The 17,188-nt window shown below is 37.9% G+C and overlaps 1 protein-coding gene across 2 annotated transcripts in view; it reads right to left on the bottom strand.

Annotated features, from left to right (window-relative positions):
- The window catches only part of CPQ (carboxypeptidase Q), a 509,668-nt gene that overhangs the window by 365,683 nt on the left and 126,797 nt on the right, over positions 1–17,188 (bottom strand). For both annotated transcript variants that reach the window (XM_073018231.1, XM_008001157.3), the window contains one exon: positions 2,300–2,759. In XM_073018231.1, the coding sequence (XP_072874332.1) occupies positions 2,300–2,732 (433 nt within the window). In that variant the 5' untranslated portion in view covers positions 2,733–2,759. The remainder of the gene's footprint in view (positions 1–2,299; positions 2,760–17,188) is intronic.

The following is a 17,188-nucleotide window of genomic DNA, read 5'->3' as shown; positions in this document are numbered from 1 at the left end:
AAGAATTAATAGCAGTCATTTGTAATCTCTTCCAAAGGATGGAAGATGAGGTGACACTTTGCCACTGATTTCATGAAGCCAGTCTTACTCTGATACAAAAAAAAAAAGACATTACAAGAAAATGAAACTACAATCCAATATCCCTATGGATATAAATGCAATATTAAGCAAAATACTACCAAACTGAATTCAGCACCATATAAAAAAGATTATGTATTATAATCAAGTGGGGTTTATACCAGTAATGCAAGGTTTTTTAACATCTGAAAATAAATTAATGTAATGCACTGAAATAAAGGAGAAAGAATAGGCGTTTCAACAAATGAAGTTGAGACAACTGAATGACCACATTCAAAAGAAGAAAGCTGAAGCCTTATCATTTACCATATACAAAAATTAATGCAATTAATTCACAGATATAAATGTAAGGATGACAGCCATAAAATTCTTAGAAGAAAATATGAGATGAGAGTAAAGATATACAGACCTAAATACATTACAATAGTAGTAGTAAATGTTTGTGACTATGGTATAGGCAATGGTTTGATATGACACCAAAAGCACAGACAACAAAGAAATAAAATAAATTAGCTGGACTAAATCAAAGATGAAATATTTCTGTAGCGAATATTACCATCAAGGAAAAAAAAAACCATAATCCTCAGAATGGAGAGAACATTAGTAAATCAAATATATGAAAAGGGACTTGTATACATGATACATAAAAAAGCTTTTAAAACTCTATAATAAAAATCTCATTGTCCAATTAAAACCTGGGCAATGAATTTGGATACACATTTCTCCAAAGAAGGTAAACAAATGGGTGAGTGAGAACATGGAAGGATGCTCAACATCACTTGTCATTAGGGAAATGCAAATCAAAACCACAATGAGATACCACTCCACACCCACTAGAATGGCTATAACCAAGAAGTCACATAATAACAAGTGTTGGCAAGCATATGGAAAAATTAATACATTGTCAGTGGGTACAAAAAACTGTGCAGCCACTTCAGAAAACAGTTTGGCAATACCTCATAAAGTTAAACACAGAGCTGGTATATGACCCAACAATTCTAATTCTTGCTTTATACCCAAGAGAAATGAAAACAAATGTTCACATGAAAAACTTGTGCATGAATGTTCACAGCAGCTCTATTCATAATATCTAAAAGGTGAAAATAAACTCAATGTCCATCAACTGATGCATGGACAAATAAAAATGTGATACATTCATAAAATGGAATATTAGCGAGCAATAAAAAGAATGAAATACTGAAACATGTGACAACATATGAACCTGGAAAACAGTATGCTACATGAAAAAAAGCATTCACGAAAGATCACATAATGTATTATTCCATTCACATAAATCGCCCAGAATAAGCAAATCCATAAAGACAAAAAGCAGATTAGTGGTTTCCTAGGGCTGGGATATAGGTAGACTAGAGAATGACAGCTAATAGTCACAGAGTTTCTTTTTGTGGTGATGAAAATGTTCTACAATTAGATTGTGGTGGTTGTACAACTCTGTGAATATACTAAAAATCGTTTGTACATTCTAAATGGGTGAACATCATAGTATGTGATTACATCTCGATAAATAATGTTTTAAACTGACAATGTACTTCTTCACTGGGCCTTTCTCTTGGCATCCAAAAAAGTCAAAAGAATAGAAACTCATTCTTCTGCCACTGGAAATTAGCCCATGGATATATTCAAGGCTAACTGATAGCTCCCTGATGACTGGCTATATATCTCTGATCTGGGCATTTACTGTATATTATCTGATAAAGCTGATCCAGGGTGCTTATAAGTAAAGGTAGAACTCAACCTTGGATAATTCCTTAAAGTAGAAACCTCAGTTCTATAAAAATAATTAAATCAATTCAGAGTGCAATGTTCTATTCTCTATTTCATTAATTCTAAAAAATAATTCACACTGAGGTCACTTGGAAGAAGTCATAGTTTTTGTATCCTGTTTATATATATTTCAATTATCCATAGAATGATGCTAATGTTTAACTAGATAGCAATTACAAAATGATAGGGCTGGTAAGTATCATGGACCAGTAGCTACAGATTCTACATTTAAAAAGTGATCCAACATGATCAGTTCTCTTTCACAAAAGAAACAGAAGTAAATAAAATGGGAGGACAAAAAAGGGTAGAGAACTCATTAAGCCAATGGAATAAGAAATTATCCAAATTATAATATGAATCATGCATATTGTACTCAATTCCACCAAGGGACATTAGTTTTATAAAATGCAAATCAAACTGAAAAGACAAACAATACCTTCTGGAGGAGTCCCAATGCTGCTGCCAAGACCCAGAATGGCTATCTTATGAATTCTTGGCTCCAGCATCACAGCCGATTCTTCTCCCCTCTCCCAGTGGGGTATTCTCACTGGCTCCAGGTGAACATTCTCCAGCCCATCTTGCTGCAGGTTTTGGCACATAATTTGGATGGCTTTTTCTAGGTTCTTGGAGCCACTCAGTCTGGGTCCAACAGTATCAACCAGAAGTGCCAGTCGCTCATAGGATCTATTCTGGGCTTTACCATAAACAGCTAGGTTGATAATTGCTTTAGCAACATCTCCATAGCTGGCTATTTCTTCTTTTATTTCTTGAAAAGTCCTCTTAGAGATGCCATTCTTGTATATAGCTTTCCCAGAGCACAGGGATAAAAGGTGAGCACCACCAAAAATTGCGAAGATAAGGAATTTCATTTTTTTCCAGTTGGTTTTCTTGTTAATCTACATAAATAAGAAACATTATGTTTTAAGGGAAAAGAATCTCACAGCTACCTGTCCATAACCCAGGGACTGCTTTTCAAGCAGCATTCCCCTTCCCTTCCCAACCACTGCCCAACATCCACCATCAAATTCGGGCACTGTTACTCTGAGGAATGAACAAGAGGCAATGATTGACTTCCCTTAAAACTGTAGAATCACGTGTTACCTATTAATCCTGTTTAAAATATGCTAAAAGGATAAATCAAGAAAAGAGCTGGGAAGGAGAGAAAGAAGTGGTGGTAGCAGTGATAGGGCTAAGGCAGTGTTACCTGCTGTATAGTCTCCTAAATAGAGTATAATCCAAATGGGTATCCTTGCTCCCTCTGCCAGGTGTGTTCTCTCCTCTTTGCCTGTCAGACTCATCCACTGAGGCCCTCTCAACTGTCATCTGTTCTCAATACTTTTACCAATCCTCCCTTCAGAAAAATAATTGCTTCTTCATCTGTGCTTGAAAAGTACTTTATACTTATGTTCAAAAGATATTTATTGGAAGCCACTAGATGCCACAAACTGTGGTATATTTTTAAAAGGAAAAAGTCTAAGCTACTGCAAAAAGCAGAGAATTAATAAAAAGACTGGGCTTTGTTACCACTTAACTGTTTGATATCCGCCACCTACATAATAAAAATAATAATGATAATAACAATAACAGGAAGCATTTATGTAGTGCATGCTGTGTGTCAGACCTTGGGCTAAGTATGCTACATTCATTAATGCATTTAATCCTCACAACAACTCTATTAGGTAGTTTATTATTACCTTTATTTTACAAATGAGGAAACTGGGGCACCAAGAGATTAAGTAGTTTGCCAAAGACACACAAAGGCTTTCTAGCGCTACAGTCCATGCTTTAAATAGTGCTACTCAAAGCATGGTTTGTGGGCCATGCCAGTGCACAAACTGTTTTTTACTAATGCACAATAGGTAAATACAGAGATTAAGAGTAAATGTATTCAATGCTGTCCAATATAGTAATCAATTGTCTGGTATGGTCACTTCAATTTAAATTAACTAAAATTAAACTAAACTAAGGATTCATTTTCTCAGTCACACTAGCCACATTTCAAGTACTCAGTAGCTACCTGTGGCTAGTGGTTATTATATTAAGCAGCACAGACAGAACATTCCTATCATGACAGAAAGTTCCATTGGATAGCACTGGTTTAGACACTTTTATATAAACTCTATGTCTGCTACCTTTTGAACATCTGTCCCCTTCAAAACTCATGTTGAAATGTAATTGTGCTTGTGATGGTATTATAAGGTTGGACTTTCAAAAGGTATTCAGGACACAAGGGCTTCACCTTCATGAATAAACTAATGTTATTGCGGGAGGGGGTTTGTGCCTCATTTGATCTCTCTTATCCCCTCTTTGCCCTCCTTCTGAGGGATGCCTTCTGTCATGTTATGATGTGGCAAGAAAACCCTCAAGCCAATAAATTTTCATTCTTTGTAAATTACTCTGTCTGTGGTATTCTGTTAAAGCAGCACACACACACACACACACACAAAACTAAGACAAAAATTGGTACCAGAGAGGTGGGTTGTTATAACAAATACCTGAAAAATGTGGAAGCGGCTTTGAAATTGGATAATGGGGTGAGGCCAGAAGAATTTGGAAGAGCAACCTAGAAAAAGCCTAGATTACAATGAATAGAGAATTAAGGGCAATTCTGGGAAGGGCTCAGAAGAGATGAGCAAGAGAGAAAGTCTGGAACTCCTTAGAGATTACTTGAGTGATTCTTCTTAGAGATTCATGACCAGAATGCTGACAGAAATATGGACAGTACAGGCAATTCTGACCAAGTCTCAGACGGAAATGAAGAACAATGTATTGGAAACTGTAGTAAAGGCCATCCTTGTTATTAAGTGGCAAAGAACTTGGCTGAAGTGTGTCCATGCCTGAGGACTTTAACAGAAGGCAGAAGTTAAGAGTGACAAACTAGAATATCTGATGGAAGAAATTTCTTTTTTTTTTTTTTTTTGAGATGGAGTCTCGCTCTGTCTCCCAGGCTGGAGTGCAGTGGCACAGTCTCAGCTCACTGCAAACTCCGCCTCCCAGGTTCACAACATTCTCCTGCCTCAGCCTCCTGAGGAGCTGGGACTACAGGCGCCCACCACCACGCCTGGCTAATTATTTGTATTTTTAGTAGAGACGGGGTTTCACCGTGTTAGCCAGGATGGTCTGCGATCTCCTGACCTTGTGATCCGCCCACCTCGGCCTCCCAAAGTGCTGTGATTGAAGGCGTGAGCCACCATACCGGCCAGAAATTTCTAAGCAAAATACTGAAGGAGCTGTGTGGCTTCTTTTAAATGTATATAATAGAATGTGAGAGGAAAGAAATAATTTAAAGACAGTACTTATAATTTAAGGGGAGATAGAACATAAAAATTGTGAAAATTCAGAGCCTGGCCATGTAAAGGATAAAAATATGTGCTTAGGCATGCAAACAAAGGGTGTGGCCAAGTAACCATTTGCTAAAAAGGTTTGTATGGCTAGAAAAGAGCCAGGTGCTATTCATCAAGACAATGAGAAAACGACCCCAAAGGCACTTTAGGGATCTCTGAGACAAGCTAGAATCTTGAGGGCAAAGTTTCCGAAAAGGCAACCAAGGGACCTCAGAATTCACTGCCCTGCACCTCACCTCCTCAAATGTCTGTTCCCCACATTCTGGTGCAGTGCCCTTAAACTGCTACAGCCATGACTTGAGCAGGCACACATGCAGCTAAGGCCTCTGCTCCAGAGTGCACAAGCAGTAAATATTGGTGGTATCCACACGGTGCCAATTCTGCAGGCACACAGAGTTCACAAGCTGTGGAGGTATGGCTACCTTCACCTAGATTTTAAAGAAGGTATCAGACAGCCTGGGGATCCAGGTAGAAAACTGCTGCAGGAGCAGAGCTGCCACAAAGAGTCCCCGCTAAAGCAATGTCTAGTGAAGCTGCAGGGACAGAACCACACCTGAGACTCCTGAACTGTAGACACCAGCACGCAAAGACAGCCCGGGACAGCTGTAAGCATAAGACTCCAACCATCCAGCAAAGCCTTAGGTGCAGGGCTCTCCAAGTCCTTCGGGGCTCAACCCCTGCCCCAGTGTGTCCAGGAAGCAGGGCAGCATGGAGCCAAAGAAAATTATTTCTGAGCCTTAAGATTTACTGTTGTTGTCCCCATTGGGTTTTGGACTTACTTGGAACCAGCTACCCCTTCCTTGCCTATTTATCCATTTTGGAATGGGAATGTCTATCCTATACCTGTCCCACCATTGTATTGTGGAAATAGATAACTTGTATAATTTCACAGGCTCACAGCTAGAGGGGAATTAGCCTCAGAATGGATTGTGTTATGTCTCACCCATATCTGATTTAGATAAGACTTTGGACTTTTGAGTTGGTGCTGGAAAGAATTAAGAATTTGGAGCTATTGGAATGAAATAAGTGCGTTTTGTATGTAAGAAAAACATGCGGGGAGTAATACTATGTCCCTCCAAATCCATGTGGAAATTTAATTGCCTTCGTAATGGTCTTGGAAGGTGGGACCTTTAAGATGTGTTTAAATCATAATGGTTTTGCCCTCACGAAAGGACAAATGCCTTTATTGAGGGAATGAGTCCTTCATCATGGGAGTGAGTTTACCCCCTCTTGCTTTTTCTCTCTCCCTCTCTTGCCCTTCCACCATGTGATGCCTTTTGCAAAGTTTTGACGCAGCTAAAAGGCCCTCACCAGATGTGGCCCCTCAATCTTGTACTTTTTAGGCTCTAGAATTGTAAACCAATTAATTTCTGTTAGTTATAAACTATCCAGTCTGTGGTATTCCGTTATAGCAGCACAAACTAGACTAAAACAACATCTGTCAAATTTAATGATTTAAAAATGATGCCTCTCTTTGTATGTCCTTTTACTTTCACCTTTCTAATTTATTGTTATTTTGCAAAAGCATTAGTCTATAACAAATTCAAAATTTTCAAAACTGTTCCTTCACTACTAAATTTTAAGAAAAAATTCTAAAATAAGCCAGCATGCAAAGCCTTTAAAAATATGACTCCAACAACTACTTCAACCTTATCTATCCTCCTCCCCGTCTAGAGCACACAGATTTTCATTCTCATTCTCTTTCTCTCTCTGACACACACGTACATACACATGCATTGCTAAGTTTCTATATATTGAGCCCTTGAAATGTGTTTAGTCCAAACTGAGATGTCTTAGGCTGAGGGCAGTGGCTCATGCCTGCAATCCCAACACTTTGGGAGACTGAGGCAGGAAGACCAGTCTGGGCAATATAGCGAGATCCAGTCCCTAAAAAAAAAAAAAAAAAGAAAAGAAAAGAAAAGAAAAAGAGAGGCAGAAAGAAAAGAAAGGAAGGAAGACAAACTGAAATGTTTTGTGTTAAATATTCACCTGATTTGATTTTAATGACTTAAGTTGAAAAAAAAATAAGTATTTCAGATATATTGGGTTAAATAAAATGTGTTATTATTGATTTTACCTGTCTCTTTTTACTCTGTAGTATGGCTATTAGAAAAATTTAAATTGCACATTTGTGTTCATATTTATATTGGACAATAATGCTCTAGCTGCATTGAACTTCACGCTGTTCTTCAAATGCACAGGCTCTTTCATAACTCTGGGTCTTTACATATGTTCATTCTCTTTTATTGAAAGACCCTTCTCCTCACCTCCTCCCCTTCATCTGGCCAGTGCCTACACTTACTCTTTAATGAAAATGCTTTAAAAACTACCTCTTCTGTAAAGGCTCACTAAACAACACCCCGGAGTTATTTGCACCATCTTCTGTGTTTCTACCATAATTAACTATGTTATCAGCTAATATGTTTGTTTATAAACCTGTCTCCCTTACTATCAAAGTCAAGTAGGGTAAATTATTCACCACTGCACCTTCAATTGTTATACTCAAATATAGGCACTCAATACATTTTTATTTAAGAAATAAATGAGCCTTTAATCTCTCTAGGTCTTAGCTTCCCTAGACTATAAAAGTACTGGCCTTGCCTCCTTCACAACTAAGCTGTAAGAGTAAAAAGTTGCTATCATATTTAAAATGTTTTGAAAAATTATGAAAACTATACACTGCTGTTGCTTCCCTTTTTATTACAACTATTTACTTGCATAGGGTCCTGGTTTCTAAAGCCACTAAAGCCGCTATACTGATACTTGTTTTTAAAAGCTACATTTTGTTAGGTAATAACAAAATTTCACCAGATTGCAATTTATTCTTGAAAGCACATTTTTCCAATGTGGTGTTGGTGCAAAAAGAAAAGGTTCATAAGACATCTATTCATTAGCACTAACCACAAATATCTACTTCTCATTAAAAGTTCTCTAAGCATTCTGCAAACATTAATTAACTATTTCACAATACATTTCTAGTGATGGATTAGAATCACATAATGACACCATTGTAGAGATATATAGGAGAGCTTAGTGATCCCTAGTCCATATCCTTGCTTTGTAGAAAGTTAATCAAGACCTGTGTTTTGATTCCCAGGCAGCAGATAAATCAGAAACTATAATCAACCAGGTAATTTGACTGACTGACACAGACTTCCTGGAGGATTACAAATTGTATTTTTTTATAGGAAACCATACACATTTACATGAAATAGAAAATCAATGAGGAAAACCCAAATGCAGTTTGAGGGGCAAATAACTATAATAATATATATATACTCAAACATTCTCATGCATAGAGTACCATGAGAGCAAAAAGAAGAACAAAAGGAATGCTGAAAAGCTCTAGAGAAGACATAACATCTGAAGACAGTCTTAGGAAATGGCTCAGCAAGCAGAGAAGAGGGAATCGTACCCTTTCTAGAGGGACTGCCGGAACTTAGGTCATAGTCTAGTTAAAAAAATACATCCAGAAAATAACATTGCCTAAGTCAGATATCCTTTTGCATGTATGTCACTCGTATTAATAAATAACATGCCTTTTTTTGGTTTGTTTTTGGTTTTGGTTTTGGTTTTGGAGATGGAGTTTCACTCTTGTTATCCAGGCTGGAGTGCAGTGGCGCAATCTTGGCTCACTGCAATCTCCGCCTTCTGATTTCAAGCAATTCTCCTGCCTCAGCCTCCTGAGAAGCTGAGATTACAGGCGCCTGCCACCATGCCCAGCTAATTTTTGTATTTTTAGTAGAGACGGGGTTTCACCATATTGGCCAGGCTGATCTCGATCTCCTGACCTCGTGATCCACCCACCTTGGCCTCCCAAAGTACTGGCATTACGGGCGTGAGCCACCACACTTGGCCATAACATGCCATTTTTGTAATAATACTTAATGTCTCCTTATACGGTCAATTAAATTAATTTTGACACTAAAATGATATAATCACTTTAAAACAGAAACTGAGTGTTATTCTAAATACCTTAACTAGACTGTATTTTCAAATTCCACAAACATAATAATGCTTATTTTTAAAAGTAGGTTAATTTAAAAGATAATCTTTTAAAAAAATTAGTTTTCCCTGAGTATATCAGCAGCACTTTGGAAGATTTACTAAGATTGAAGGCACAAAACAATGAGCTACATGAGAAATCACCTAGAACCCTCAACATAAGTGAACAATAAATAGGTGTTAGTTGACTCAAAACCCAGTTTTCCCTGGAACATAATCTAAAAATAATTGATGTAATCCCCAGCTGGAATGCATAATTATATATCTCTCTAACAGCACTATAGAATTTTATTATTATTGTCTTTAGATAGTTACATTAGCCCAACTAAGGTAGTTTTCCATTAATAAATAGTAGAAAATAATATTACTAGTGATCTATACTTGGAGAAGTCACAAAAATGGAACAAGATATTGATATATCGCATTCCACCTAAGAAAATCACTATAAGATATAATAGGTATTTTTAAAACACAGAAATCATAATCTGATATGTAATTTATAAATTCTAAGCAAGAAACAGAAATGCATTATAAAATTAAAATAATGAAATATATGGACAGAATAAAACTTAATCATGATCGGTATTCTAGGGCAACCTTAAAAGGTTATTTCCTGGCCAGGCTGGTGGCTCATGCCTGTAATCCCAGCACTTTGGGAGGCGGAGGTGGGCGGATCACGAAGTCACGAGATCAAGACTAACACGGTGAAACCCCATCTCTACTAAAAGTACAAAAAATTAGCCAGGTGTGGTGGTGGGCACCTGTAGTCCCAGCTACTCGGAAGGCTGAGACAGGAGAATGGCATGAACCTGGGAGGCAGAGCTTGCAGTGAGCCCAGAAAAAAAAAAATGTCTTTCCTAAGACACAGACTTAGGGTCACTATATATCGGAAAATTCATTCTAGATCTGGAGTCAGTTCAAAGGATGATGATCAAGGGCCATCAGTTTGTTGGCATGAAATGACCAAAAACACTTGTTTACTTCAATGTGAAACTTTTAGGGAATAACCATAGAGGTAATAATGGCTTATTTGGAAATTTTGAGGAACTTCATATGTTGTCCTTGTCTCGATGTGGCAATGGATGAATTATCTATGCTAAAGAGACAGCAGGTAGTGAAGATCAGAGGAATGGTGGCGGGCGCCTGTAGTCCCAGCTACTTGGGAGACTGAGGCAGGAGAATAGCGTGAACCTGGGAGGCAGAGCTTGCAGTGAGCCGAGATCGCGTCACTGCACACTAGACTGGGCGACAGAGCGAGACCCTGTCTCAAAAAAAATAAAAAACCAAAGTAGATGTTTTCAAGCAAATCTTGGGGAGTACTTCCTTCCTATTGCTGCTGTACCTTCCACCATTTTCCCCAACTCATCATCTACCTACTTGTCATTTTCTCGATAGGCCACATACTGTAAAGTTGCCATGGGGAGGAAAAAAATGCTGTGAAAGTCATCTGTGCCTATAAAACATGCAATTCATTTACAAAGACACTCAAGATTTTCTTCCATTTAAAATCCTTAAAATACTAATAAACTAATTGAAAAAAAACTCTACTGCTCTCTCAAGAAATTATAGGACTACTTGAAATGTCTAAACTTAAACTACACAACATTTTTTAGTATTCCTTATTCTTATAAACAAAAGGTTGAAGTTATTGTTTCTTCGCTTGAATTCAAAGTATGGAACTATCAAACGTTATACCCTTCAAAATGTTAAACAACTACTCTTTTAAAAAACCCATGCTGTATCATGCTTTTGAATTCAGAAGTTATATATTCAAAGGCAACTTTGGAGCACTGTTTGAAAAAGATTTGCTTTTCATATATTGTCTTCACAGCCCATAGTTACAGATTATCTTTTTCACAAAAAAGAGAAAAAATTCTTTATAATGTCATTTTCTTTCTTTTCTACTTAAATCTGGAAGCAAACTCAAGCAAAATCTACATTTCTCATACTGTGAATTATATTCTAATAATAGGTTTATATTTTGAGGAAACAAAACAAAGCCCTTTGATTCTATTTCTAAATATTTCTCCTAAAAATTATCATTTGAAAATGTCTCAGACTATGATAAAAATACCAGAGTGAATAGACAAACAGAAGTGGAAAAGAACACAGTGGAAAGAGAATGTGCTAAAAGACAGAGGGAGTAAGATTTAAAGCCTGAGATTTATTGATCTTTTATCGTGCCAGTTACTTTTTCTTCTATAGTACTTACATGAAAACTTAAATTATTTCCCCTAAACCCTCCATTCCTGAACAGGATTCACTGATACAAACTTAACCCTCAGTCTTCAGTCTAGAATGTGTAACAGACAGAAAGTCCAGAAGTGCTAAATCCTAGCACAGACACTGGCACACCAAAGTTCACTTCCCAACTTCTGATAACATTCCTGGATTTATGGTAGTTAGCCCTTTAAGTATCTTAACGAAGATTTTTGCCTTTATTAAATTCAAAGCTCACATAATACTGAGTTTCCATTTCCCATAGCTTACATTCCAATTATTTATTCAGTCACTCAAGAAAGCTTATTGAGAACTCACTATATGCAAGGAATTCTGCAAGAATTTAGGAAAAGATATAAACATAAGGAAAACCCAGTTCCTACTATTGGTAGACACTTCATTCCCTATTCAATATCCATTCCCCCTTTTCCTTGCTAACCAACTTCCACTTGGTTTGGAGTACAAAGTGTCCAGTCCCATTAATCTAAGCCAGTTGTTTTTACTATGGATGATGGTGCCCCTAGGGGCCATTTTGAATATGTGGGGGGAGCACTTTTACTTGTCACCATGGTATGGGGATTCTACTGGTAACTAGTTGGCAGAGGCCGGGGACACTAGACATACAGCTATGTGGGGGACAATCTGTGTATTAAGAACTCTCCTACATTCCAAATAGCTTTCTAAATGTGAAAAACCTATTACCTTGGCCTTGAACATAACCCTATTGTGTATACGAATACACAATTGTTGTTGCGCAGTTTTGATGCAAGTTGACTCTTTCAAGAAACAACTATCTTGTATATCAAGAGAAGACTATGCTGTGTTTTGTGCCGAACTTGACCCAAAATTGGTCATCTTTTCAGTAAAACACAAATGAATATGCTGCCTATGGTACTGGAAACACCATTACTATACCCTTGTATCATCTGCATATGTTGCTGTCACATTCACCATGCAAGAATCTGACTTCTTCACTATGTCTTCTAGTGCAGTCACGCCTTAGAATTCACATTTTGAAATAATTATAAATTACTTTCCTTTAATTGTTCCTTTATATTACAGTTAGGATAATATATTTATTTAAAAATATACATAAGCAGATTGTCTATGATGTTTATTTCAGAATAAAGGAGGCATTACAAATTATTTTTTTTTAAAAAGAGGAATTATGTCTAATAGGATGGGAAAGTACATATTTAAGTGAATTCAACAATTTTCCTCCCACTCTTCCAGCCTACCTTCCAGCCAGAGGAGGCCTCGTGACCCAGTTTTACCCAAACAGACTCAAACAGAAGCACCTGAGAAGAAACTGGTCATGTTTCTAGAGCTGTATCAGCTATTTATAACCATCATGGTGAGTCCCAGAGAACTGGTCTTGCCATCAGTGAGCAGCTGAACCAACACTAGCATCACCAACTTTCCCGTATGTGAGAAAAATAAACTCTTTGTTTTAGCTGCTAAGTCAGATTTTCTGTTCCGTGTATCTGAATACATTTCCAACTTATATACTACTTTTAAGTGCTTCTTGGGGATCCATAATTAAATATATTGTCATACTACTTAACACCACAAGCAAGGCCTATGACTATGCTGTGTTTAGGATCTCATGTATGGTCCACCTAGATTTCCCAAAGTACTTGAAATTCTAAATATCCAACACCAAACTCAGAATCTTCCTTTCCAAACTTGCTCTCCCTTTATTCCCCACCCTAGTCAATAAGTTAGAAATGACTGAGGGGTTTTTTTGGAATCTTCTTTTTCCCTCAGGAAGAACAGGTGAACACTTGGCAAACCCTGCCTGTGATTCTGCCTTCAAATTCTTTCTTGACTAACTTCCCTCCTCTTCACTCTTACCATCACTTCCCTAGCTCACAACCTCATTATCACTCATGTGACACATTTCTGCACACATCTCACTGCCTTAAACAGAGGTCCTTTTCCAACTCATCTTCCATATTGCCACCGGATTTATCTTAAGCACAGATCAAAGGACACCTTGGCTTAAAACATCTGTCCCCACTATTTACTGTTCAGTAGTATGGTTATCAATTGTACTATGGTTTGAGATGGTGTCCCCTCCAAAATTCATGTTGAAACTTTTCTTTTTTTGTTGTTCTTGAGACTGAGTCTCACTCTGTTACCCAGGCTGCAGTGCAATGGCACAGTCTCGGCCCACTGCAATCTCTGCCTCATGGGTTCAAGTGATTCCCCTGTCTCAGTCTCCTGAGTAGATGGGATTACAGGCATGCACCACTGTGCCCAGCTAATTTTTCTATTTTTAGTAGAGACAGGGTTACACCATGTGGGTCAGGCTGGTCTCGAACTCCTGACCTCAGGGGATCTACCCACCTCAGCCTCCCAAAGTGCTGGGATTAGAGGTGTGAGCCATCATGCCTGGCCCATGTTGAAATTTAATCCCCTGCAACAGTATTAAGAGGTGTGGCCTTTGGGGGGTGATTCATGAGGGCTTTGCCCTCATGCATGGGATTAATACCTTTATGAAAAGGCTACAAGTTGAAGGAGGCACTCTCTTGCTCTCCTGTCCCTTCCATGTGTGAGGACGTAGCATTCATCCCCTCCAAAGGATGCAGTCACAGGGTTGCCATCCTGGAGGCTGAAAGCAGCCCTCATCAGACACCTAATGCTGGTGCCTTGATCTTAAACTTCCCAGACTCCAGAACTGTGAGAAAACAAATTTCTGTTCTTTTTAAATTATCCAGTCTCAGGTATTTTGTTACAGCAGCACAAACAAACTAATACTTTTCTAGTCTTCACAATAATTCTTTGTTGTTTCCCTACCTTTATATCGTATCCCCACCAGGCTGTTTAACAGTCTGTGAAGTTACAGACATTCTTTATACTGGTCTGATTTTGCTCATACTGTTCCCTTTGTTGAAAGTTCCCTTTAATCCTTTCTCCATTTGGAGAAATCACAATCATGATGCAAGATCCAGCTCACTAGTCTCCACCTACCAGGCAGAACTATTTCCTGCCTTTCCAATTGCACATTGTATGCTACCATTTTTGTGTCTGTCACCCTGCTAGACTACATCACTTAATGGCAATAATATTTTACTTTTATACAATTCACCAAGCATGTTCTCTACAACCAATGTGTTTATTTGTCTTTGCATATTAAACAAATAGCACAATATCTATTAATATTTGTAGAATAAATGAATAAATTCATCAAACAAGTAGTTATATTTCACAATAGAATTATACAGCTCTGATTCATCATTTTAACAATCACTTTTTCTGCACCAGACATTCATTTGCTCCTTTAAACTACAGTCTATCCAGAAGTTTCTTTTATAAAGGGAGTAAACAGACCTGGGACCTGGTCCTGGCTCTTCCTCTTTAGACGCTTGACCTTGAACAATGTACTTTAAATCTCTCTTTATATTTAAAAATGGGGTTGCATTTCTGCTGTAACATTCTATTATGGATTTTCTTAAATAATTAATATCAATTACACTTTTCTTTACACTCCATGTTAGCACTTAACTAAATCGCCTTATACCAAACTCTTAACTGTTTCATAGTTAAAAATCACCACTTGATCTACTGTTTTGCTGTCTCCTGCAACCAGCCAGCTGAAATTGAACTCACACAGATCAATAAGGATGTCCTTTGTCCCTAACTCCAATGAAAACATTTCCATTTTGATCATATCTGACAAGTAAAACATTTTATATTGTTGACTGCCTCTCCTTCCAAATACTCTTTTTCCTCTCGCCCTGCTCTGCTTCTCACTCTCTTCTGCAGGTCCCTTTCCCCATCTGTCCTTTAAGTTTTAGTAATTCCTAAGGCTTTCTCCTTGATCTTCTTGTCCTACTACATACTTTAACTGGCAAAGTCATTCACACCAAGGCACCATTGATCACTTGAACTCCTCTATAAGTGAACGAGCTCTCTCAGGTTGGACATCCCACAGACACCCCAAACTCAATACGTCCACACCCCTGTCATGAGTTTTCCTCCAGAGTCTGCTCTTCTCCCAGACTCTCCCTTTTGGTGCATGGCACTTCCACCACCCCATCATCTGGGACCATTTTGGACACCTCACTCTCTTTACAACTCTATAGTCAGTTAATCAGTAAGTGCTCTTAAATTTAACTTCTAAGTAGCCCCCAAACCCATCCCTTCCCATGGGCCTTCCTCTCCACCTTCGTTTCAGTCATCTTGCTTCAACCTGAACTACCACAATAATCTCCTAACTGATCTCCCTGCCTCCAGCCTCCTCTTCTCATATGTTCTCTTTGTTACAACAGTTATCTTTCTTCAAAAGAAATTCATTTTTTTCCTCCTTTGTTCAAACGCCACAGCATTCAAGATATACCCTACTCATACCTCTACTTATACCTCTGATAAAACTCTACTGCATTTTCCTCCTTAAATGTCTCTGTCTCCCACTAAACTGTGAACTCATTGTGGGTAGAGAATGTGTAGAATCCATGTTTGAACTCCTGGGATTTAGTATGGAACCGACAGTTAGTAGGTACTCATGCCTACTAAAAATGTAGTAGTAAGTGAACATAGGTAGGCAATATAGGAGGTGATACCTGAATTAGTTTTGAAAGGCTCTAGCACAGCCACCAGGCATACGATTAGGGAGGAGAAGTGGATGTATATTCTACACTGAAGAATAGTTCCCTCTTTATAACCCAAAGAACAGTACTGAATACATCTTACATGCTTTGTAAATAGGTACTGTCTTGAGCTGAATCTTTCTGTGTAAACAAATGGTTCCAAAATACAGAACCATTTCTTCTTATAGTCATTCATGTCCTTCTGGGCACCTAACATACTACCTTGCAAAGTAAGCATCCAGACTGTACTTTTTGATATGAGTTTTCCAGTATCTATTTTTCACATGATGGGGGATAGGAGGGCAATACAGAAAGAAAGGAAGAGACCAGACATAAGCCTTTGATTCCACTGCACCCTCAATTCTATCTGCTTAAAAAGAGAAAGTCATGGGGTTTGCAATCCTTAGAAAGTCCCACCTAGAAACAGCTGCTGAAACCTAAATAAAGTCTATAGATTATACCAGTGGCAATTTCCTGGTTTTGACATTCTACTAGAGTTGTAGAGATGTTCCATTGGGGAAGCTAGGTAAAGATCACAATAGAATCTCTCTGTATTATTTCTGCACTTCCATAGTTATTATTTAAAAAAGAAAAAGGAAGTCCTACCTACTTGATTTTTTAAAAGTTTAAACATTTATATATATATATATATGTGTGTGTGTGTGTGTGTATATGTGTGTGTGTGTGTATATATATAACAACACTCATTTATATTTCTGGAAATAACCACAGAGTAGTGTACCAGAACTGTGTCTACTTTTATTAGAATCAGACTGCAGGATATGTAAAAAGGACCATTCCAGACTCACCTCTCCTACCATACTGGACTAGAATTCACCTGTATCCAATAGTTTTGCCATTACTTTTCCTAAGAGCCATGATAAGGAAGCTTTATTTCAAATGTCTCTGCTACTGAACATGACATCCTGAATAAAGTATGGGCATTAGAGAAACATGGGAGAAGGAGTACTGAAGAAAGAAAATTGAATTCAACAGTTGTGCAGAGGCAGCTCATGACAGTCCTCCTTCTTGTCTTACTGGTTCTTGGAGTTACTACAGTGATAGAAGTTTAGTGAGATGATGGGAGCAGGGCAAATGGTATAATGATTCTTTCCTAAAGGGAATCCCAGGAGCTCTGGATGAGAAAGTGTGGAGGTGATAACC

Source organism: Chlorocebus sabaeus, chromosome 8, assembly GCF_047675955.1.
Source record: "Chlorocebus sabaeus isolate Y175 chromosome 8, mChlSab1.0.hap1, whole genome shotgun sequence".
Lineage (NCBI taxonomy): Eukaryota > Metazoa > Chordata > Mammalia > Primates > Cercopithecidae > Chlorocebus > Chlorocebus sabaeus.
The sequence above is the reverse complement of the archived record's forward strand: the minus strand, read 5'-3'. Positions and strand labels throughout refer to the sequence as shown.